The 26,030-nt window shown below is 41.9% G+C and overlaps 1 protein-coding gene across 6 annotated transcripts in view; it reads left to right on the forward strand.

Moving 5' to 3' along the window:
• pitpnc1a (phosphatidylinositol transfer protein cytoplasmic 1a) overlaps positions 1–24,778 on the forward strand; it is a 74,996-nt gene extending 50,218 nt beyond the window's left edge. For 5 of the 6 annotated variants that reach the window (XM_010889341.4, XM_010889340.3, XM_010889344.3 and 2 more), the window contains 7 exons: positions 1,956–2,044; positions 2,970–2,977; positions 4,280–4,351; positions 16,569–16,667; positions 17,395–17,550; positions 18,680–18,743; positions 21,447–24,778. In XM_010889341.4, coding sequence (XP_010887643.2) covers positions 1,956–2,044; positions 2,970–2,977; positions 4,280–4,351; positions 16,569–16,667; positions 17,395–17,550; positions 18,680–18,743; positions 21,447–21,802 — 844 coding nt within the window. In that variant the 3' untranslated portion in view covers positions 21,803–24,778. Of the gene's footprint in view, positions 1–1,955; positions 2,045–2,969; positions 2,978–4,279; positions 4,352–16,568; positions 16,668–17,394; positions 17,551–18,679; positions 18,744–20,786; positions 20,924–21,446 lie in introns of all 6 variants that reach the window. The other variant, XM_010889345.4, reaches the window with a different exon arrangement.
• The last annotated feature ends 1,252 nt before the right edge of the window (positions 24,779–26,030 follow it).

Genomic DNA, 26,030 nt, shown 5'->3' on the forward strand with positions numbered 1-26,030 from the left:
TCCATCACCGTTATGATTCGCCAGATTATTGTTCTGGTTCTGTTCTGCCAAGAATCATCTGAATCATCTGTCAACTTCAACATTGATTAGGAATTCATTCTTTCAACAGTATTCAATAAGCATCCACTCAGATGGGGGATTTTTCTAATAGAATGAGGTGGAGTTACTTTGCAGAGGCGTGCGCGTGCACACTGTTGTGTATTTGTGTCTTTGTGGGGACCAGAAAACGAAAACATCCATGCTCCCAACGTTAACCTAACCATAACCTTAATTACCTAAAATATTTGTCTAAACTTAACCTATCCCAGTTGCCTAAACTGAAAAATATCTTACATTCTACTAGTCCTAATTGTAACTTTGACCCTAAACCTAACCCCTAAGTCGGAAATTGTCTTTGTCCTCGTGGGCATCAGCAAAAGGTCCTAATAGGAGCTGTTATTTTTTCATGTTTACTATCCTTGTGAGGACCTATGGTCCTTATTCAATCTGTTAAACCAAAACATACTCACACAAACTTGTGCACATCTGACTAGTATCTCTGCCAGGCTCTTTAAATACTGTAGGAACGGGTAAGGTGTGAAAATTGTGGGATGGTGAAACCTTGTTACCTCCTACGAGGCTTGGCGGGCACAGTGTAAAGTGCCATTGAGTGCCAATGCGTGGACGGGCATTAAAAGAATGTTTAAAAGAAGAACAAGACAACTCTTTGAGCAGATGGAGGGACGGAGGCGGATTGTCAGTCATTTATGTTGGGAAGCGGGGCTTGTAAATAGTCGGCCTGTCAACATTCACACAATGTTTCTTTGGGGTTTGTAGCTCAGCTGTCACCACTCACTCACTGTCGCTGTTTATAAATGTATGAGTAGATGTGAATATTTTTAGTAATTATCAAAGGCAAATAAACACCCCCAGACACAAATGTTTAGGCAATTATTTTGGCTTAAGGGTCATTTTTTAAATTTTTACTTTGTGGAAAGGAAGTTGTAAGCTAGAAAAAAGGGCAGTTATTTGAAAATGTATATAGTCACCTCAAATTAATGCAACCATTGTCTATCTGCCTGGTAGAGGACGTAAGGGCGTCTTAACACCAAGCACAGTGAAAAACATTGGTCAGGAAGAGAAGAAGAAGCCAAGGGCAACGCTTTGAGAGTCACAGCACTTGTTTTCTTCTTGGGGTCACCAAGTCAACACATCTACAGTTCTATTTCACCTCCATGCCAAAAGCCTGTTTGGAAGGAGTTAGCAAATTTATAACCGACAAATTAACGAACAAATGTAAATGACATTGCCACTTGGAATTGTACCAGGTGCTATGGTGAAAACGAAAATAGAGCTCTTAAGCCACGCGCACCAGCTGTGGGGTTGGCGTGGAAAAAGGAAGCATATGCAAAATAGAGCCAGTCACAAAAACCAGTTATTAGACAGCGATGAGTCAAAACAGTACAATTAGACTGCATGTTAACCAAAATCTGTGTTTTTTGTTCCTGACAAACTCCTGTGGGGTGTGTTTTTTCCCACCTTTCCTCACACACTCTGAAGTCTGAGTAAATTCCCCTTCAGGTCATCTTACTGTCAACACAGTGTGTGTTTGAGATCCAAATCGCTCAGCCTCATAATATAACCCAGAACCCAATTAGCCACAATTGTGAGGTTAATGGAAGATCTTATAAGTGCTGCTCTTTGTATCGTTTTTCATGTTCCTTCTCTTCTTTTGACGTTTCGGTTTTAACTGCCTTCAGTTGCTAATGCTTTCATGCATGTCCAATCATTGTGAGAAAGAAAGAACTACTGAAGACTAACTGCTTAAGCTTTATAAATGGGGATCAGTTGATAGAAGATCTAACATAACTCTCTCCACTCCTCTCTATATTTATATGTCTACATTTGTATTTCTCTCTCTCCTCCTTGTTTTTCTCTTTGTTTCAGTATTTCTCACCTCTCTCTCTCTCCTATAGTAAGTTGCCTAGCTGGGCTCGAGCTGTGGTGCCTAAAATCTTCTATGTGACAGAGAAGGCCTGGAACTACTACCCTTACACCATTACAGGTGAGCCTGGCACAGATGGAAACCGACACATGCACAGAGGCGCACATGCGTGCACAGAGGCGCACAGAGAGACACTCAAACGTGCACCGAGAGACACTCAAACGTGCACAGAGAGACACTCAAACGTGCACAGAGAGACACTCAAACGTGCACCGAGAGACACTCAAACGTGCACCGAGAGACACTCAAACGTGCACAGAGAGACACTCAAACGTGCACAGAGAGACACTCAAACGTGCACAGAGAGACACTCAAACGTGCACAGGGACACCCACACAGAGAGACACACACAGAGAGACACACACAGAGAGACCGACACACTGAGAGAGAGAGAGGGAGACACACAGACGGAGAGACACACACACTGCATTGTAGCATGCCTGGTGGATCTATGTTTTACTAAAGAACCATTCATCCCAAAGAGAACATTTAGAAAATGTTTTCAACAAGTTATTAAAACATTTAGAGGGCAATTACACTACTTTTCAACGGCCAGATCTATATCTCCAGCACCATACCCTAAGATTAAAACAATATCAAATAAACATGATAAAATACAAAGAAATGCTGTTGGCTTGTTCCTATAATCTGGTTTGAACATAATCTCAGTATACTGAATATAAGCTTGTAAAGTGGTGGTATAAGACTCGATGGTTAGTTGAATCCCGTATAGAATTTTAAGGCAACGAAGTGTGAAGACTGAAGTGGACATTCACGAGCGACTCTGTCGGTTTCCGACAAACGATCGGAACGGTTCTCCGTACATGCTCTTGTTACGTGTTCATTCTGTGTTGTTGAGTAATCCACGACTGTGTTCACTCTGTATTTTTGAGTAATCCACGACTGTTTTCACTTTGTTGAGTAATCCACGACCGGCCTTTTTCTCTCTCCCTTCCGCCATGTGTCCCCCCGGGCCTGCCTGCAGAGTACACTGTAAGTATCTCCTCTATGTCCTCTATCAATCTCTCCTCGCCTGTTAAGGGTGCCTCCCTGCTTGATTACGCGCTAAGTGTAATCACTGGACGTGCCGCAAATATGGTATCGGGGCCAAATCTGTCCAGCGAATTATTTCTTCTCCCTTCGCTCGTCATTATAGTTCCATGTTAGTAGTTTTCTTTTCACGTGTGTGTTCAGGTCGGAGGGTATGGATATTTTCCCTGTCGTGTTTTATAGTCATTGTATTTATTTATTTTTGCGTTTGTGTCTATGTAAACGGCTTAGTTGGGATGAAGCTTCCCCGTGCAGGCTTTAGGCCGAGTATTTATGAATGTTCGCAGAGACGGTTTAGCAGCGTTGTGGGGGGTGGGCGCCAGAATGTACGCGTATCTCCAAATTCCAGCTCTCTCCATGGTGATAAATGTATGGCGAGGAGTGACAAGGAATGTGCTCCAGGGAGATAAAGAAAAATCCATTCCCTGAAAACCCTCAGGATTTTTTTTTTACTGCTACTGTGAGGATTCGACGGCCTTTTAGGTGTCAAATGACATCCATCTGCTAACTGACAAAGCCTTAACGTCAAAGCTTTCTCGACTACAAGTTTCGACTTCGTCTCAAATGCTGTGGGTGACTTCATTTCTGGTGTATCGGTATATAACTCGATACTGCTATGAGCTGTTATTGGTAATCGCTGGCTCAGTAATGTATTATTTTACGTACATTGTTACGGAGAGCTCCCAACTACCTGACCAGTCTGAATGGTGTTATCAAAACGTGACGGTAGCAGCAGTTTCGAAGATTGTTTAGGCAACCTGTTTTCGTTCGTCGTGTTAATCATTCCGTGTGGAAAACTTCAAAAGCCTTTTGAGCTGTGGCGAGAAATTCCACCGATGAGTCACAACGCTTTATATACAGTCTCGTTTTTGTAAAAAGAGAAAGAGAGGTGTCGAGAGGATAAAGGAGAGTGGGCCGGAGGAAGATCGCAGTGACTTACGGAGCCCGCTTCAGCTTGTTAAAAGGGCGTTTGTGAGTCATGGGACAGGGTACGCGTGTACCCACTCACAACACAGACACGCAGACGCAGGAATAAGAATCTCATTACATTCACAAAAAGAAGAAACTCATTGCTCTCTATGTGGCTGGTATATTTGTTTAACAAACTCTGAACATATTTATATTATTATATATAGGCAGTGATGCTGTTATGACGAAACAGTCTGCAGATAAGTTGACAAGTGTTTTGGTGCACCATTTTCTAATATCTCACAGATGCATGTTTGCACTTTTTCGATTTTGCAGTGTTCCTTCTTGCCAAAGTTCTCCATTCACATAGAGACCAAGTATGAGGACAACAAAGGCAGCAATGATGACGTGAGTATAGCCTGTGTGTGTTTGTTTGTGTCTGAGGCCTTCAGTATGATGAAGTAATATCCTAATGGGAGCTGTATGGACCCTTGGTGTCTGCCAAAAGCAGCTCTGCTAATTGAACAGCCCATTTCATTTATACTCTGGCTTTCTCTCTCACTATTCACTGGTTCTCTATAGAATAATAGATCTGTTCTGAGTATGAGTATGAAGTATTTCAGGAAGGGACTGTGTGTGTGTCTGTGTGTGAAGGGGGTTATCTGTCGTTCTGTTTCTGTGTGCGTATGTGTGCGCACTGTTGACTAATACGTTCCTGTCCAAACATTGTTATAGCCCAGCGGATGTAAATTGAGATGATGATGTATCAGAGTAAATGTAAAAGCGTCCGTGACCTCTGAAATTCTAAATCATGTAGAGATTGGTCTCCTGATTGGCCAGTGTTTTCAGGCCCTACCCACTGGTGAGGCACCACCACACCCGGATTCAGTATCAGGGGGTATCATGGCCAATGGGGAAGGAAGCAAAACGGCTTCAAACTGGGATCTTTAGCACTTCAGAGCCCACAGGGTGTTGAGATCTAGATCAGATTAAAGAGTGAATATATAAGATTACATCTAATCCAACCCCAGCACTCTTTTGCCAACAATCACTTTGGGCGGTGTTTCAGTATGCAAACACAAAACACACGCATGTACACATAGTCATAACACACAAACGTAAAATACATACTACAATATGACTAGTGTTATAATCTAGTTATCACCATGTCACACAGACTGTTGGGGCACCCTCTGGAAAGTTGTCATTTTTGTCACATGTTTTTTTTTCACTTTGACATTATTGTCTGATAAAGGTAACATCATTTAACAGATGACAAGATTGTGCTTTGCAATCATTTATCTTTCCCTCATGAATGGAAATGCAATTGCATAGTGCAGAAAAATTAAGTAAACCCCTAGCTTCATTAGCTGGTGTTGCCCTCTGAAATAAATAGCTGTTTCTTTCAACTGTCTCTCCATGTCTTCCATCTTCTTTACAGTGCTTCTTCAACTGTGTCAAGTCCCACCATTGCAGTTCAGTAAGCTTGAGATCTGGGCTTTGACTGAGCCCTTCCCGAAGTCTCTTTCTGCCAATTGAATCTTGTACTTTGACATTGATTGCGACGACAGGCTTGTAGATTACTTGAGACAGGCTTCATAGAGACTTTGATGAGCATCTTTCATAAGCTCTTAGGCTGAAGTTTGTGGGATGACCTGTCCTATGTACAGTGGATATAAAAAGTCTACACACCCCTGTTAGAATGCCAGGTTTTTGTGATGTAAAAGAAAGAGATAAAGATAAATAATAACTTTTAATGTGACCTATAATGTGAAAAATTCAATTGAAAAACAAGCTTTTTTTAAGATCTTTGATCTACAGTGAAGCATGGTGGTGCCAGCATCATGCTTTGGGGCTGTTTTTCTTCAGCTGGAACCGGGGCCTTAGTCAGGGTGGAGGGAATTATGAACAGTTCCAGATACAAGGCAATTTTGGTACAAAATCTTCAGGCATCCGTTAGAAAGATGAAGTTCACCTTTCAGCACGACAACGACCTAAAGCACACATCCAAATCCACAAAAGCATGGCTTCACCAGAAGAAGATTAACATTTTGGAATGGCCCAGCCAGAGCTCAGACCTGAATCCAATTGAACATCTGTGGGGTGATCTGAAGAGGGATGTGCACAGGGGATGTCTGACAGATTTGGAGCTCTTTTAAAAAGAAGAGTGGGCAAATATTGCCATTACAAGGTGTGCCATGCTAATAGACTCCTAACAAAATCTAAAGGTGCTTCAACAAAGTATTAATTTAAGGGTGTGCACACTTAAATGCACGCTTAAATGCAACCAGGTTATTTTTTGTTTTCTATTTAAATTGTTTCCCCCTCAAAGATTTCAGTTTGTTTTTCAATTGAAGTGTTCACGTTATAGGTCACATTTAAGGTGGAAAAAGTTCTGACATGATTTATCTTTGTCTCATTCTTATACATCATAAGAACCTGGCATTTTAACAGGGGTGTGTAGACTTTTTATGTCCACAGTATATCTATACATATATATATATACAGTGGGGACAACAAGTATTTGATACACTGCCGATTTTGCAGGTTTTCCTACTTACAAAGCATGTACAGATCTGTAATTTTTATCATAGGTACACTTCAACTGTGAGAGACATCCAGAAAACCACATTGTATGATTTTTAAATAATTAATTTGCATTTTGTTGCATGACATAAGTATTTGATCACCTACCAACCAGTAAGAATTCCGGTTCTCACAGACCTGTTAGTTTTTCTTCAAGAATCCCTCCTGTTCTCCACTCATTACCTGTAATAACCACGGTCTCAAAGAAAACCATTAGTAACACACTACGCCGTCAGGGATTAAAATCCTGCAGCGAACGCAAGGTCCCCCTGCTCAAGCCAGCGCATGTCCAGGCCCGTCTGAAGTTTGCCAGTGACCATCTGGATGATCCAGAGGAGGAATGGGAGAAGGTCATGTTGTCTGATGAGACAAAAATAGAGCTTTTTGGTCTAAACTCCACTCGCCTTGTTTGGAGGAAGAAGAAGGATGAGTACAACCCCAAGAACACCATCCCAACCGTGAAGCATGGAGGTGGAAACATCATTCTTTGGGGATGCTTTTCTGCACCTTATTGAGGGGAGGATGGATGAGGCCATGTATCGCGAGATCTTGGCCAACAACCTCCTTCCTTCAGTAAGAGCATTGAAGATGGGTCGTGGCTGGGTCTTCCAGCATGACAACGACCCGAAACAAACAGCCAGGGTAACTAAGGAGTGGCTCCGTAAGAAGCATCTTAAAGTCCTGGAGTGGCCTAGCCAGTCTCCAGACCTAAACCCAATAGAAAATCTTTGGAAGGAGCTGAAAGTCCGTATTGCCCAGCGACAGCCCCGAAACCTGAAGGATCTGGAGAAGGTCTGTATGTATCAAAATAGTGTATCAAATACTTGTTCTCCTCACTGTATACACACACATATATTCAGCCCAACCCCACCCCACACTTACATTTAAACACTCACTTTAAATTCAAACAGACATTCAAACCCTTTTCTGTCATGAAATTGAACTGTGAATGTAAAAAATATTTTTTACAGCTTGACATTATCTGCAATAGCATCTTGAGCAGAGAAATGCAAGAGTGCATTTCATCGCACAACAGATCTCTACGGTCTACCCTGAAGCTTCAATGTATCTGTGTGTGTGCAAGAATTAACTTTGAAATATGTGATGGGAAGAGAAATTAAACTGCATTACATGTTCACCCATTCTTTTACCATCATAGAAAATTGCTCACATTTTATTGCACCAAAAAAGGTGGAAATTATTAGAACATCATTAGAGAGTAACTTTGGGGGGTCCAGCCTTCTACAACGTTTAGAAACGTTATCTAGTTTGGTCTTAAGCATATGGTTGTCTGGTTACACACCATGCTAAGATCGTAAAAGACCTATCTCAGGCCCTGAAAAGACAGACTATGGATGCCAATCAGTCTGGGAATTTCTTGTGCATCGTCTTTAAAAGAGGCTTCCTTCTGGGACGACAGCCATGCAGACCAATTTGATGCAGTGTGCGGTGTATGGTCTGAGCACTGACAGGCTCCCCCCCACCCCTTCAACCTCTGCAGCAATGCTGGCGGCTCTCATACGTCTATTTCCCAAAGACAACCTCTGGATATGATGCTGAGCACGTGCACTCAACTTCTTTGGTCGACCATGGCGAGGCCTGTTCTGAGTGGAACCTGTCCTGTTAAACCGCTGTATGGTCTTGGCCACCGTGCTGCAGCTCTGTTTCTGGGTCATGACTATTCTTATAGCCTAGGTCATCTTTATGTAGAGCAACAATTATTTTTTTCAGATCCTCAGATAGTTCTTTGCCATGAGGTGCCATGTTGAACTTCCAGTGACCAGTATGAGGGAGTGTGAGAGCAATAACACCAAATATAACACACCTGCTCCCCATTCACACCTGAGACCTTGTAACACTAATGAGTCACATGACACTGGGGAGGGAAAATGACTAATTGGGCCCAATTCTGACATTTTCACTTAAGGGTGTACTCACTTTTGTTGCCAGCGGTATAGACATTAATGGCTGTGTGTTGAGTTACTTTGAGGGGACAGCAAATTTAAACTGAACAAATTTACAAGCTGTACACTCACTACTTTAAATTGTAGCAAACTGTCATTTCCTCAGTGTTATAATCAAATATTTGCAAAAATGTGAGGGGTGTACTCACTTTTGTATTTATGTGTATGTATATGTATGTATACAGGTGCTGGTCATAAAATTAGAATATCATCAAAAAGTTGATTTATTTCAGTAATTCCATTCAAAAAGTGAAACTTGTATAATGCATACATTCATTCCACACAGACTGATATATTTCAAGTGTTTATTTACTTTAATTTTGATTATTATAACTAACAACTAATGAAAACCCCAAAATTAGAATATTGTGAAAAGGTTCAATATTGAAGACACCTGGTGCCACACTCTAATCAGCTAATCAACTCAAAACACCTGCAAAGGCCTTTAAATGGTCTCTCAGTCTAGTTCTGTTGGCTACACAATCATGGGGAGGACTGCTGACTTGACAGCTGTCCAAAAGATGACCATTGACATCTTGCACAAGGAAGGCAAGACACAAAAGGTAATTGCTAAAGAGGCTGGCTGTTCACAGAGCTCTGTGTCCAAGCACATTAATAGAGAGGCGAAGGGAAGGGAAAGATGTGGTAGAAAAAAGTGTACAAGCAATAGGGATAACCGCACCCTTGAGAGGATTGTGAAACAAAACCCATTGAAAAAGGTGGGGGAGATTCACAAAGAGTGGACTGCAGCTGGAGTCAGTGCTTCAAGAACCACCACACACAGACGTATGCAAGACATGGGTTTCAGCTGTCGCATTCCTTGTGTCAAGCCACTCTTGAACAAGACACAGCGTCAGAAGCGTCTCGCCTGGGCTAAAGACAAAAAGGACTGGACTGCTGCTGAGTTATTTTCTCTGATGAAAGTACATTTTGCATTTCTTTTGGAAATTAAGGTCCCAGAGTCTGGAGGAAGAGAGGAGAGGCACAGAATCCACGTTGCTTGAAGTCCAGTGTAAAGTTTCCACAGTCAGTGATGGTTTGGGGTGCCATGTCATCTGCTGGTGTTGGTCCACTGTGTTTTCTGAGGCCCAAGGTCAACATAGCCATCTACCAGGAAGTTTTAGAGCACTTCATGCTTTCTGCTGCTGACCAAATTTATGGAGATGCAGATTTCATTTTCCAACAGGACTTGGCACCTGCACACAGTGCGAAAGCTACCAGTACCTGGTTTAAGGACCATGTTCTTAATTGGCCGGCAAACTCGCCTGACCTTAACCCTATAGAAAATCTATGGGGTACTGTGAAGAGGAAGATGCGATACGCCAGACCCAACAATGCAGAAGAGCTGAAGGCCACTATCAGAGCAACCTGGGCTCTCAACACCTGAGCAGTGTCACAGACTGACTCCATGCCATGTCGCGTTGCTGCATTAATTCAGGCAAAAGGAGCCCCAACTAAGTATTGAGTGCTGTACATGCTCATACTTTTCCTGTTCATACGTTTCAGTTGGCCATCATTTCTAAAAATCTTTTTTTTTGTATTGGTCTTAAGTAATATTAAATTTTTCTGAGATACTGAATTTGGGATTTTCATTAGTTGTCAGTTGTAATCATCACAATTAAAATAAATAAACATCTGAAATATATCAGTGTGTGTAATGAATGCATATAATATACAAGTTTCACTTTTTGAATGGAATTACTGAAATAAACTTTTTGATGATATTGAAATTTTATGACCAGCACCTGTATATGTGTATGTATATGTACAGTACAGGCCAAAAGTTTGGACACACCTTCTCATTCAGTGCGTTCATGACTATTTACATTGTAGATTCTCACTGAATGCATTAAAACTATGAATGAACACATGGAATTATGAACACCAAGGGTTTGCAGCGATATCAAAAAAGCAAAGGGTGGCTACTTTGAGGAATCTAAAACATAAGACATGTTTTCAGTTATTTCACACTTTTTTGTTAAGTACATAATTCCACATGTGTTCATTCATAGTTTTGATGCCTTCAGTGAGAATCTACAATGTAAATAGTCATGAAAATAAAGGAAACACATTGAATGAGAAGGTGTGTCCAAACTTTTGGCCTGTATTGTATGTATGTATATATGTGTATGTGTATGTATGTATGTGTCTGTGTGTCCTGTGACTCATACACACCCTTTTACTGAGCCAAATCGTGACTGCATATGAGTTGTCTGTGAATGACCTTTAATTACTGTATTCAGCAGACACTCTTATCCATATTCTGTATAAACCAAGAAATTTGTAAAGGGGGGGGGGGGGGGGTGCGGGGTTGTTTGGGGTAGGCAGAACGGAGAAGAGTTTTAACTGAAAGCTGAGTCAGGATGTCCAAGTGACCAGAGGGGGCAGAACTCTCCAGCTTCTACTGGAGTGTCACAGGGGAACTTAGTAAGGATGGACACCCGACGGGCCATGGCCATTCTGGGTAAGGGGGTTTAAATAGTACCAGGAAGCCCAGCATACAGTAAGTTGCAATAGTCCAGACTGAAGATGTCAGGTGACTGGATTTGGAACTGTGACGCTTCCTGTGTCAAGTAAGGACGTATTTCCTGTGTCAAGTAAGGACGTATTTCCTGTGTCAAGTAAGGACGTATTTCCTGTGTCAAGTAAGGTCATATTTCCTGTGTCAAGTAAGGTTGTATTTCCTGTGTCAAGTAAGGTTGTATTTCCTGTGTCAAGTAAGGTTGTATTTCCTGTGTCAAGTAAGGTCGTATTTCCTGTGTCAAGTAAGGTCATACTTCTTGTCTCAAGTGAGGTCGGACTTCCTGACTGACGTAAGGTCGTACTAATGTCTTCTGGGTATGCCAAAATAGGTGTTGCCAACTTGGTATCAAATGGGAAGGAAGAAAAGTAGTTGACAATTATCGACATAGCAACGACAGGGCAGACCATGTGACGCTTTAAATTCATTTGAGAGATGAGACAGCCTGGAATCGAGCTTTGGGGCACAACATTAATGAAAACCTTTGGATCAGGCACTGATGTTCTCCAAGTCACCGGTTTAAGTGGCCAGCCATTCAGGATGCAGAGTCTGAGATGCCCAGAAAATAAAGGGAGGAGAAGAGGACTCAGACAGAATTTGTACTCCTGACTGTCTTTACGTTTTTGTGCCAGTGGGCTCAAGTGTTGGTTTCTTGGGGGAGTTATAAGGGACGGAAACAATGGTCAGGCATGAAATAAAATTGGATGTGAGAAGGAGAAGATCACCAGCCTTGTGCAGGTCTACAATTTTATCCCTGATGTCCTTACACAGCTCTCTGGTCTTGGCCATTGTGGAGAGGTTGGAGTCTGTTTGATTGAGTGTGTGGACAGGTGTCTTTTATACAGGTAACGAGTTCAAACAGGTGCAGTTAATACAGGTAATGAGTGGAGAACAGGAGGGCTTCTTAAAGAAAAACTAACAGGTCTGTGAGAGCTGGAATTCTTACTGGTTGGTAGGTGATCAAATACTTATGTCATGCAATAAAATGCAAATTAATTACTTGCTAAATGAATCTGTACATTTTGTTCCCTATTGCAATTTTTCTGTCTCTCATTCTCCTCTGTTTCCCTCACTGGCTCTTCTCTCTGTGCCTTAGCTGCACTCTTCCATGAGGACGTGTGAGCCCCAATGTACCATCAAGTACTCCTCTGTGAGGACATGTCGGCCCCAATGTGCCAGCGGAACTCGTTCACACTTCTTGTGGCAGAAGGGCCCTGAGGAGGGAGGAAAGGTCCTGAGAGAGAGAATTGACATAGAGGGATGTGTGAAACAGAGGAACCGATAAACCGAGCGTTGAGGGAATCCAAGATTAAGTAGATAGACGAAAGGAGAGAAAATAAGAGACAAAAACAAGCGATTGAAATGGAGTCCACTGACTCTGAGAATGTTGGTCTTGCTCACCCCACCTGGCGATGAACCAGCACAGCACTGCAGCACTCTGGTCTGCTACAGGTCACCGAGGGTAACCGGCGTGTTGTCAAAGTCCACAAGCTCAGTACGGAGGGGACCATGGAGACGACTGACAGTATTGATCATAGAGACATGCGAGAGAGAGAGAGAGAGAGAAAGGGAGCGATGGAGAAAGGCTTGCAGTGGTGTTAAAGCGTCATTAATCACCTCGTAACTTTTCCATCCGGAAGTCATCAGTATTCTCAAGTAAAGCTCTTATACCACTCCATGCCACCAACGGCTTCCTGACTGTGACTGGCTGTCTCTGGCAACCTCGTCTGATTCTGTGTGAATATTACATTTTTGTCAGCAATGTAAAGTAACTGGATAGTAGTAATGGACAGTAGGTCACATCTTAGTGAATCCTTTAGTGTTGCTCTTGAGAATGCTGTTTTTCATTCGCTTTGGATAAGAAGAGTTGGTTTAATAACAAATATCAAATGTAGTACACAGCTAAATTTGGAGCTCTCTAATGTCATCTTTCACTTAGGTAAACAATGCTATTCTGGTGCTTTGCTGTTCTGATGATAATATAGCACAGGTTTTTTTGGTTTTTGCTTACTTGTAAAGTAACATTAATCTACTGTCAGAAACCTTGTTACCACCATTCCAACCATGGTTTCTTCTAATTTTCTTCATAATAATAATAAGCATTTTTATCAACAGCTGCAACATCCACACATGCAGTGGGGAGAACAAGTATTTGATCCACTGCCAATTTTGCAGGTTTTCCCACTTAGAAAGCATGTAGAAGTCTGTAATTTCTTTAATAGGTACTCTTCGACTGTGAGTGACGGAATCTAAAACAAAAATCCAGAAAATCTCATTGTATGATTTTTAAGTAATGAATTTGCATTTTATTGCATGACAAGTATTTGATACATCAGAAAAGCAGAACTTAATATTTGGTACAGAAACCTTTGTTTGCAATTACAGAGATCATAGGTTTCCTGTAGTTCTTGACCAGGTTTGCACATGCTGCAGCAGGGATTTTGCTCCACTCCTCCATACAGATCTTCTCCAGATCCTTCAGGTTTCGGGGCTGTCGCTGGGCAATACAGACTTTCAGCTCCCTCCAAAGATTTTCTATTGGGTTCAGATCTGGAGACTGGCTAGGCCACTCCAGGACTTTAAGATGCTTCTTACGGAGCCACTCCTTAGTTGCCCTGGCTGTGTGTTTCGTGTTGTTGTCATGCTGGAAGACCCAGCCACGACCCATCTTCAATGCTCTTACTGAGGGAAGGAGGTTGTTGGTCAAGATCTTGCGATACATGGCCCCCATCCATCCTCCCCTCAATACAGTGCAGTCGTCCTGTCCCCTTTGCAGAAAAGTATCCCCAAAGAATGATGTTTCCACCTCCATGCTTCACAGTTGGGATGGTGTTCTTGGGGTGGTACTCATCCTTCTTCTTCCTCCAAACACAGCGAGTGGAGTTTAGACCAAAAAGCTCTATTTTTGCTTCATCAGACCACATGACCTTCTCCCATTCCTCCTCTGGATCATCCAGATGGTCATTGGCAAACTTCAGACGGGCCTGGACATGCGCTTGCTTGAGCAGGGGGACCTTGCGTACGCTACAGGATTTTAATCCATGACGGCGTAGTGTGTTACTAATGGTTTTCTTTGAGACTGTGGTCCCAGCTCTCTTCAGGTCATTGACCAGGTCCTGCCGTGTAGTTCTGGGCTGATCCTTCACCTTCCTCATGATCATTGATGCCCCACGAGGTGAGATCTTGCATGGAGCCCCAGACCAAGGGAGATTGACCGTCATCTTGAACTTCTTCCATTTTCTAATAATTGCGCCAACAGTTGTTGCCTTCTCACCAAGCTGCTTGCCTATTGTCCTGTAGCCCATCCCAGCCTTGTGCAGGTCTACAATTTTATCCCTGATGTCCTTACACAGCTCTCTGGTCTTGGCCATTGTGGAGAGGTTGGAGTCTGTTTGATTGAGTGTGTGGACAGGTGTCTTTTATACAGGTAATGAGTTCAAACAGGTGCAGTTAATACAGGTAATGAGTGGAGAACAGGAGGGATTCTTGAAGAAAAACTAACAGGTCTGTGAGAGCCGGAATTCCTACTGGTTGGTAGGTGATCAAATACTTATGTCATGCAATAAAATGCTAATTAATTATTTAAAAATCATACAATGTGGTTTTTTGGATGTCTCTCACAGTTGAAGTGTACCTATGATAAAAATTACAGACCTCTACATGCTTTGTAAGTAGGAAAACCAGCAAAATCAGCAGTGTGTCGAATACTTGGTCTCACCACTGTAGTTACCAGCGTGACATAGCCTACATATCCCTCTTCGGTTGTCTTCATGGATATTGAAATGCTCTTTCGAATGGCCGAACTATGACTTCCCCCCATCACTCCTTATGGACATGCATGCAGTATTCATCCATTGGCTGCAGTTAGTGTTTTCACCCATCGCTGTCGGCATGACATAATAGAGACGTTGAAGCACACTCTGATATGTTGCACTCAGTCCTGTTCGCCCACTTATTTGCCTTAGGGCTAATGTAATGGAGTAGTTCTCAGTGTAGCCTAGCAAGACAAACACAAATGCGCACGCACACACACACATACACACGCGCGCACACACGTTCCAGCCCCACAGATGAAAACAGAGAGGGGTTAATGCTTCTGTCTGTTTGCCTGGAGGCTATGTTATGCCAGTGAGCTCTGTCTGTCTGTTTGTCTGTCTGGGAGATAATACCAATGAGAATACTGTACAGTGGAAGTCAATTAGAACAATCTTAGAACTCCCCCTTCTGGTGGTATCGCCCAATGACACCTCCCTGCTAACCGCTATTGGTTGTGTAAACATTTTCAAACAGTCATCTGATGTTACCAGAATGTTCCTAGGACAGGTTTCCTCTCATCTTTAAAGATTCACAGAATGTTTTATTATGTTGTAGGTCTGATGGGAACATCTCCAAAGATATATTCTGGTTGTGCTGATATAAGGTTTCCAAAACGTTCCACAGATGTTGCAAAAAGGTTGACATCATAATCACTAAGGTTGCACAGAATATTACCACAAGATTGCAAAATGATAAACAATTTGTTTTGTTTCTGTAAGATAAGGCATTTTATGCTTTAATTGACATGAAGTGGTGAAAGAGTAGTAGGTTTGATTGAAACCTACCCATGATGCAGCAGTACATGTGAACTAGAGGCAGCAGCTTAGTTTGCTGGACCACTCTAGGCCACTAAATTAAAAAAAAAAGTTAACCAACATGTTTTCCCTAGTTACAGGATATTCAATTAGGCGTTAAGTCCCTGCTTCATTGCAGCAGCCGCTATCACGCTTGGGCCAGTTAATGTCGAGATGTGTTCCCTGAAACACTTTCAGTGCTGTTGTCCTTTTTATCATGCTGATCCCTCAATCAGGAACGTTAGACCGGAATCCCTACTTCGAGGAGGGCAAAGCTGCCATATTTGATTACCACGGTTGAACCCCAGGGCTTATAATATATAATGCATATATGTATTTACTATACTGGATAGTCCAGTTTACCTTGTTTTGGAAGTCCTGAGAACATTTCAAGAACATTAAAACAAAAAATTACAGTATATTAAAGTTTTACTTTCTATTACCAAAACATACTCAGCATGCACATTTCTAGTGGCTTGAACAATTTAGTGCAAATTTAGTGACAATTAACATTTGAGGACAATAAGCCTCTTAATTAAAAATGTGTTATGGATACAAGTGGCATTTTTATTTCATTCATTGGACATCTGGGCAACATTTAAATGTAATTATACAACTAAGCCATATTTGTTTAGTCTTTAATTTGTTTTACAAAAAGCATATGATTTAATTAATAGGACATTAAAACAGCTTTTAATCATATAGATACATCGATTTTCTTTTTTCACTTTAAATGCATTGTTTGGCACTGCTATCAGGGAAGCAGTCTTACGTCTTCTTTTCTGTATGTAGCCATGGTAGTATGGTCAATGTTAACAAAATCAATTCAATAACTTCCTTATTGAAAAACATAAGGAATTTGAGTACATTGACTGAAATGTAATTCACCCCAACCCTGATTCTCAGTAGATGTTGTTTTCAAATCAGTCTGTGTTTGTTTTCAGATCTTCTCTGACAGTGAAAATAAAGACCAGGAGAGGGAGGTGTGTTATGTCGATATCGCCTATGACGAGATCCCTGAAAGATACTACAAGGAGTCAGAGGTGAGTGGGTGTCTGTTCTTCCCTGCTTGCATGCATATGTGCACAAACTAACAGCATGATCTTGCAACATGATTAAGACATAGTATGTGGAAACAAGGATGTTCCATTATACCATGACTGTCAATAATGCAATATGTTGATGGGATAGACCCCATGCCATCATCTAAATATCCCAAAATACTTTACTGGGTCTGTTGATTTAATTAAGTTTGACTTTAGTTAAATTCCATATGAAAGTGCAGCTCTGAGCAGATATGACTAGATAAGTTACACTTTCTATTTATTCACTCTTCAGTGCCTCACTGCAGTTTGTAATTAAGTGACTGGTTTAAAATAATGTGGCTGGAAGTCCTAATAGGCCATGCTTATGCACTCTTCAGGGGAAAGGAGAGATTATTTGGCAGCCCCTTAATCCCCGCCCCTGGTAAAGCTCTCCGTCATCTGCTTTTCAGCATTAGTAATTAGCATCTGTTTATTATCACAGTGTGGTGAGACTGTCTAATAAAAAAGACTGTTATTATCTTACAGTAAGTAGAGATTGGATGATAGATTGCCTTAGCTTTGGCGATTTAGGAGAGAATCACTGGAGGGGGGGGGGGTTCCTATTGGATGGTATTCGACATTGACTTTTAAGCCGATAACACATTTCTCTCAGGACCCAGAGTTTTGGATTAATTGCTGAAAGATATTAATGCGTTTGCGTGTATTCACTTGTCTGCCCCAATAGGACCTGCGGTACTTCAAGTCAGAGAAGACATCGCGAGGCATTCTGCAAGAGGGCTGGAGGGACACACAGGAGCCAATCATGTGCTCCTACAAGTTGGTCACTGTCAAGTTTGAGGTGTGGGGCCTGCAGACGCGGGTGGAGCAGTTTGTACACAAGGTCAGTGGGCACATACACGCACACAGCCATTTTGACTTAACCTTTTCTGGGTAAAAAACTTCTACACCGACTCTCAAAAGTATCCACTGCCTCTTGAACTTTTCCACATTTTATTGTGTGATGTCAAATCAAAATAGATTTATTAGGAGCTTTTGCCACTGATCAACATAAAGTTAATAATGTCGATGTGAAAATAAAAATAGCCCCACAACAATAACACCTGTTTTTCACAATAGTGGCCTTCATGGGTGACTGGCAAAAAGCTGTTGTTGGAGACTAAGACAAAATGAAAGAAGATTCTATTGTCTGATGAGCTCAAAATAGATATTTTTGGCTTCAACGCTAGGCCCTGTGTTATTCACAAGCCTAACAGCGTACATTATCGAACACCACTCCTACCGTGAAACATGGGATGCCTCTCAGCAGCAGGGCCTGTGAGACTGGTCAGGGTTGAGGGAATGATGTGTGAAACAAAACAGAGAGGACCTTGATGAAAACCTGTTCCAGAGAGCACAGGACCTCAGACTGGGATAAAGATTTGTCTTTCAGCACAACAACGACCCAAAGCACATAGCTTAGACAACACTGAAATAGATTTGGGACAAGTCTGTGAATGTCCTTGAGTGGCTCTGTTATAGGCCAAACCACAATCCAATTGAGAGTGTGGAAAAAGTTGAAAAAGTATGTTTACTAAAAGTCCAACTTGGTGGACCTTGAGCAATTTTGCAAATAAGGTTGGGCAAAAGTTGCTTTGGAGACTTATCCCAATACACTCTTGGCAGAAATTGCTGCCTCTACCAAGTATTGATTAAACGGGTTGAACACATAGGCAATCTGATATTTTCTGTTTTGTATTTTAAGTAATTTTAAACAATTTGTAGGTTTTATTTTTGACTATGACATTATGACACTATGTCAAAACTTGATTTCTTGTCATGACACGATACAATATGGAGAGGTCCACAAGGGATGAAAACTGTTGAGAGGCACAGTATGAGTATGGAACTTAGTGTTGAACATTTAAATAGCAAATAGTAGTCAACTTCCCCCATGGATCGGTCTGGTTCATTTTTCTTGCAGTCTTTCTGAGGTCAGTGTTCTCTCCCCTCCCTACTGTCTCTGCTTGCAGGTTGTGCGAGATGTGCTGCTCCTGGGCCATAGACAGGCCTTTGCCTGGGTGGATGAGTGGATCGGTAGGTCGACAAGCATTCCTCCCTGGGTCCTCTCAACAATTCATTCCGAATGAGGGAGAGAACACAGTGGGGCAGAACATTCTAAAACTGTTTGAAACAGAATAGAAAATCACTGTTTCATATTGGACAAGTCTAGGCAGGGCCAGGCATAAGAACCGTGAGTGGTCATTTGGGGGCCCCCTGGTAATTATTAAGATTAGTAAAACCAGTTTAAATACGGTTGTGCATAAGCAGTTTCTCTTTTTGTGTCAGTCACTCATTCAGCAAATAACTAGCCATGTAAATGTTTTATAATTTGTTAGTATACCTAGATACGTAAATTAAGTAGTGGTATTACTAATCATGGCGTATTACTCTTACTGACCAGACAGACGTGGCAGTTATTGGTTTTGTTAATCATTCTAACTTAGGTGCAAAATTAAAGTGACATAAGTAGAATTAGAGGGCATTTGTGGTAAAACTGCTACAAATTGTATCTGCTCCTTGGTGAATGATGTAGATTTGTGGAGAACTTCTTAAAACCTCAGCACTGTATCTCCTCCTCATGTCAAAATTGCATATTGTTACTTACTTCAAAAGTTATATTTTAATGTTTACTGTCAATGGGGGAATTATATTTCTTTGCTTAAGGTGGGGGTCCCCAATCTTGCTAATGTGCTAATGTCAGCCCTGTATCTAGTTAGTCCACCATTTTTATTCTATGTCTAACTTGAACCAAGCCTAGCACTGGGACCACTCAAATCATGCTTTCCTTACTAATATAAAAGAACATCCACTGGATCCTACTCATTCTGGGATTAAAGTGATTATTGATGCTGCCTGTAATCTACTGTCTGTATTACTGTGTGTTATTGTCTAAGGCATGTGAACCCTAAACACCTTCTAGTTCCTCATCACCCCTTCTAACCCCACACAAATACACTAACATCAGTTACCCTACACAGAACACATACCGCGTCCTAGCAGGCGATTTCCTGAACAAATTAAGCCTCATTCAATACTAGAAAGTGAGTTGAATGGAGAGTCTTCCAGCCCAGCACAAGGCTTAATCTGGATCCAGAAAATGCTAGAACTGCTGCACTCTCCGGGGTTGGCAGACTTGGTGGAATGCAGTTCCTTCCATGTTTCTCCGTAAACCCAACATGTGCAACTCAGTTTTGGCATTTATTCCAACAAAATCCCTGTATAGCTTAAACATGTCTTGTTAGCTGTAGCAGAAACTGCCCAGCCAAAGGGTATTAACATTTGAGCTGAAAATAGGGAACACAAAAATCTTTCTTTATGAATGGTTGTTACTCTACCCTAGCAAGAGAATACCAATTGTAGAAAATATCATGAGATGTTGCACTAACAATATTACACTCAGTGAAACATGAAAGCTGTATGTGTCTGTGTGTGGGTCCTGACTCCAGAAATAGGAACAGTACTGCAATCAACACTTTTATTAGGCTCCCTAGCATTCATTCTGTAAGCACTCAGCTTTTTCCATGGCTTCAGGGTAAGTAGATAAGAAGCCGTTACTGCTGTAATGGGACACTGCTACTTACTCTTATCTCTGCTACCTCTGTGAATAAAAAGACGACCACTTTGCCTTCTACGCTCTATTCTAACCAGATCCTCTTGGCACACTTGGCGTTGAACGCGCCTGTCGACGTTGAATGTTCTTTGGAAATGTTTTTATTTGTTCAGCGATGATCCCAACCTTCTGACTAGGAGGGTTCAGGATCATTTACTTCTCCGCTACTCCTCCTGTTTCTCCTGCTCTTCCTCATCAGACTATGGCCTGACTAGCTGTCTCCTCTCGATGCTTGACACTTTTCGGTCAGTGAGAAGCTAGCTCTGCCCCCCCCTCCCCCTCCACCGCCCCCGTGCTTGAACTTCGATCTTTGGTCCCTACCAAAGTTCTAATCCCCGCCCGGCGCTCTCCACTTAGCCCACCCTCTGCACCTCCTCAACTAAACCCTATCCACCCCCACCTCCACCTTGGTCTTGAGTGTCCTAACAGAAAGGTGCCTACATCACAACCCCCTCCCCTCTTTGCAGATATGAACTTGGATGACGTGCGGGAATACGAGAAAAATATGCATGAGCAAACCAACGTTAAAGTTTGCCATGAACAGCAAGAGCATTCCACAAAAACCCCACCACTGGATGACATAGAGATCCATGACAAAGCCAGCGTATGTCTCGTTTCTTTCTCTTCATTTCTGTTCTGTTTCCTATTGAAGTGCTCGGTTTTTGTCGGGGCTCACCTCTGACCCCACCACACTGTGACTCCACCCAACACATTGGGTCATTACCGACTATACATGATATATGCAATGAAGAGGGGGGTGTGCATGACATTAGAAACAATGTGAACTATTTTTGACGTGTCCACGCGATTTCTTTCTCTAGGTCACGTTCAGAGAGGAATTCATTACTTTTTAAACAAAACCTTTATTTTGTAAAATATGTGGTTCTAGCAAGCTTGATAGTTTCATGAAAACATGGGGTACAAAAGCATGTTTACATGGTGAAAATGTATGTAAAGTCTTGTTCTAAACATGTTTGACAATATTGATGATTACATAACATGAATATATAACTTGTTGCCTTGTGATGGCAGGCTAAGATCAGAAAGAAGCATTAAGCTTTGTCTCACCCCTTCAATCTCTCTCCCTCTCCCTCGTTCTCTGATTCTTTCTCCCTCTTCTCCTGCAGACATGACGATGGATGAGGTGAGAGAGTACGAGCGCACCATCCAGGAGGCCACCAACGAGAAGATCGGGATTTTCCCCCCGTCAATCTCCATCAGCGAAATGCCCCTGTCATCCTGCGCCCTCTCTGGCCCCGCCAGCGCACCAACCACCCCCCTCTGCACCGACGCGCCCGAGTTCCTCTCCATCCCTAAGGACCGGACCCGCAAAAAGTCAGCCCCCGAGACCCTGACCCTGCCCGACCCCGCCCAGAACCAGAGTGGAGTACCCCAGGGCTCTGTGCTGGTGCCACTTCCGAACCAAAACCACTCCCCCTGGCCCTCCTCCAACTCTGACCAAGCTGAGTTAGGAGGGGAGTAGGTCCATTCTTCTCCCCCATGTGCCCTGCCACCTCACTGTCTTAGTAGCCCAGCAGGACCAGCGTATACGCCCCCAGTGCCCAGTCTACCATGCCCCCACCAGCCATATCACCAGTGTTCCTCACCTACATCTCCAGAGGTCAAGGGTCAATCCTCCCGTTTACATGTCTTCAGCATCCTCAACCGGCGTCGGGTCTGTCAGTCTCCAATGGATGGTGTTCTGAGATCTAACCAATCAGCGATCTGATTCACTATAACAACCGCCCAAACTTGTCCATCCACAGAACATGCATTCACATGCAAGGGGTTTTGTCGTGTCATCATGTGTCCTGTCCTCAGTGTGGCTAAATGAGGGAGCCCTGATTTCGTTTTTTAAATAGGTTAGTAGATTATCTTTAATGTTGGGTCAACTGATGATCCCTGTGTCATTTAAATGTAGTTGGTGTAGTATCATCACATTAGAGAGACGAAGACAATATCATTTTGTTTACTTGAGTGAATCTGTAGAATTCTCTACAAATGTAGACGTGTATAGAATTTTGACTTTAGACTAAATCAGCTAAGTAAATTCTATTCAAGAGTAGAAGTAGAGTAGTACTTATTGTTCATTTTAAAAGACTATAACTACTGAAAGGACTGATTCCAATAAAAACTGACCTCAGATCTGTGTGTCCATGTCCCCCCACACCACACTCTGTTTGAAACGGTTGCAAGATCAGTACAATCACAGAGAGAGATCTCCTCTCAGGTCTTCTCAGAACTCTGCCTCAGTCCTTATGAAGGGCAGGGAATTAACCCTTTCCCTCCCAGCTTAAAACCGCCATTTTTATATCTGCACAGATACACCTATACTGTGTCTTTACTCACCCACCTACTTAATTAACCTTTGGAAAGTTTACACAACATTGAATATATTGCTGTAGGAGAATATGGGCACATTTTGGTGGTCTACTTGACTCCGGCGATCAGTTGAATTAAATCGGTATAGCAGCTGAGCAGATAAGAGAAGGAATGGAGGATATGCTGAGCACATTGGAGGAACGTCAATTCCATGCTTTTATGGGGCATTTGCTTCAGCCTTACTCCTTGTGCTTGCTTATCTTTGCATTGTGCACAGTGTGTTTTGTAGGAATGCCAATACAATTGTTTGCCGATTCTTGAACTGAAGCAGAATTGGTGGGCTTTTTTTATGTAACATATATTTTTCTTTTGTTCCCTTCGCTAGCCTTACCTTGACCTCAGTGTGTCATCAGAAACCTTATTCAGGGGTAGGGGGAGAGGGTTGCGTAGGACAGTAGGTGTCTCTTTGTGGAACGTCCTAAGAGGTTACTATTTTATATACGCTCACATGGATTAAAAGGGGGGGGTTCATATGCCGCATGAAATGCTAAAAGAATACACATACATATGTAACGTATATGTGGAAATACATGGCAGGTGACGCAACGTTTGGGGAGGAAGCGAATGCGAACGTGTCCGGGGCTCTGCAGTTGTGCATTATACAGTGAAGCAGAGTTACAACAGATACTTGAAGCTGAGCATGTTCCGAGACTGCAACTCCCTACCTAGTGCCTCAGCATGCAAATGTCTATATCGTGTCGTCTGTATACCAAATCCATAACTTGGTTCAACCAAGAAAAAGGAATCCCATTTAAGCCTGCAAATCAGTTTAATTCAGTTTCAGTACAGTGACTTAGAGCTTATTATGAGCTAACATCAAGTCATTATCGTCATGATGTCTAATATAATTTACGTTATAAGATTTTGTAGTTACCTGTTGATCATTATTATGTTACATTTTGGGCATTTGCATGTTGTGATTTGTCAAATGTAATTGGTCATGAAATATCAATTTTTGTTTTAGGGTTTTGTTGGACCAAAATGATACAAGCCAGTATTGTTTGTCTGATATAGATATTTCTCAAGTGTCTAACCCCAAAATGTTTTCTTTAAAACAAGATGTTCCATATCATTAGAAAAATCTACTTGTCGTTACTGCTCAATTTTTGGAGGATGTTAAATGATATTGATTGTCTCTTATTCAGGAATATAAAAGATCCAGGGATTTGTTTGATTGCCATTAGGCAAATGCCAATATCAAAACCCATGCAAAATGACAAGTATAACATCAAAGTTTGGGGTGAAGGACTAGGTCTTGTAAATACTCAACTGATTCATGTTCGGTTTCATGCTGTACATAAGATGTGTGACTTTGTGTCGGAAAGGAAAGTCAAAAGATAGTTCTGAATCTAAAAATGTGAGATAGGATGTCCAATTTTAGTTCTCTGTCTTGACCTTATTAGTACAAGACCATTGTAACAATATGCATTGCATACACTTTATTTTGAATTGGTCATCTTCCCATAGCAGTTTGCATTATTGACTTTCTGGTTGCTTTTTACGGTCCTACAGCTCCTTGACATGATGAACAGTGCATTATCTCAAAAAAATAGATATATATTTGAATACTTATTTTTGTCTTTGGTCAAGGTGACTGTGACTTGCTTCTCTTTTTCCTTTTTTTATTTTTACAATCTCTTGACATGGAGGTTAGTTTTTTGTTCATTTTCACAACTACTGTAGTTATTTTGTGGATTGATGAATATAAATCGGCATCTGACCATATTTACTTCTAAGAAAAGGACCACGCTTTTTTTTGTGTCCCCCTCATGCAGTTTGCAGGCTGTCTTGGCGTCTCCCTAGCTCTGGTCCAGCGTAGGTGTTGTCCTGGGGGGCACTGAGCTTTTTGAACAGGAGGGGCGATAGAACACGAGCACCCTGGACCTTAGCTATATTGCCCCCCCCCCTTCTGAAGTGCCATTCTTATTCGGCTGCTGGAAGTCGCTCTGGGTTCTTCCACTGATTTATAGTATTTGTTCTGTTTTTCCTGCCCTCCTGAGGTTTATTTGGTTCTCTGTTGTAATTATTGTTTCACATTTTCTTAAATCTTGTAGTAAATAAAGTTTACTTGCTACTACACTTTGTTGGTTGTCCATTTAACCTGGTGTGTGTGTGGGCTTCAGATTGCCAGCAGGTGAGAAAGCTATTGTTCTATACTTGAGCAAGAAAGTAAGTGGCCGGGTTTACTTAACCCCAGATTTTAGGATGGGGTTGAGTGTTCACAGATCTTGTTCCCAGACCCACAAATACAAGTTTTCCCCAGGCTAGGTAGCATGGCTAGCAATAAAGGATCTGACTATGAAGATGGTTTGAGGCCTTAACTGGGAGAAACCCCGCTCCAGTATGGACATCGCCACTGAATTTGACTCATGGGTAACTACTTAGCTGGATTGTGGCTGAAACTGGTAATGTTTTAGTTCACAGTTCTCATATGCCATTTGGAGTACAGAGGATAAAGTAAAACTTTCTCTGGAGTTTCCCTGTTGACTAATTACAGAGAAAAGCATTTAATCAATAAACTGAATTGTACAGAAGATTTCCCAGCCCAAACAGACAAATGGATGACATCTGTAACTATATGTCAATGCAACAGAGCTGCGACTATTGTTCTGAAGTTCATTGTAGGACCACAGAGGGTCGTCGCGAGCTAGCTTGGGAGAAGCACTGCACTGACTGAAGTTCAACATTCCGGAGAGCGCCAGTTTGGTAAGGCTAGAGCAGACCTGTAAAGGCTGAAAGAAAGAATACAATTTTTTTACTCCAAAGTTCAAAATGGCCAAGAATAAGGAATTCAGTAATTTTCAAGTGCTCGCACTGCTTCTAAGTATATACCCCACCATCAGACCAGGTTAAACACTGATCGGTGATGTTTTGTAACCTGGTGTATCATTACTGGTGCTCTGCATGTAAAATCTGTTCTTCAAGATTGTTTTGTTTATTTTGCGTATTTGTCAGGGATAATCTCAGAATGATTTCTGATGGGTTTCACCAAAAAAACATAGAGATCAAGACAGACTAATTTTAATATCCTTTCATCAGTGGTAACATGTTAACCAAAATGAATATGTTAGGAATAAGAATATACAGCTCTGGAAAGAATTAAGACCATTCCAAAAAAATAAGAAATCTGCATCTCTACATTTATGGCAGCCATTCCATTCCAGTGTCTGTTCAATTCCAACACAGGCACACCTCATATTACTTAATGAGGTACTGATTACCTGAACCAAATCTAATCTTAGGAGGAAAAGTATGAAAACCATTGCTGTGGTCATCACTATCCTCTTGCAATAAGACCAGCTGGATGGCAACAACAGTGCAAGTAGTAC

The sequence above is a fragment of the Esox lucius genome, chromosome 9, assembly GCF_011004845.1.
Source record: "Esox lucius isolate fEsoLuc1 chromosome 9, fEsoLuc1.pri, whole genome shotgun sequence".
NCBI lineage: Eukaryota > Metazoa > Chordata > Actinopteri > Esociformes > Esocidae > Esox > Esox lucius.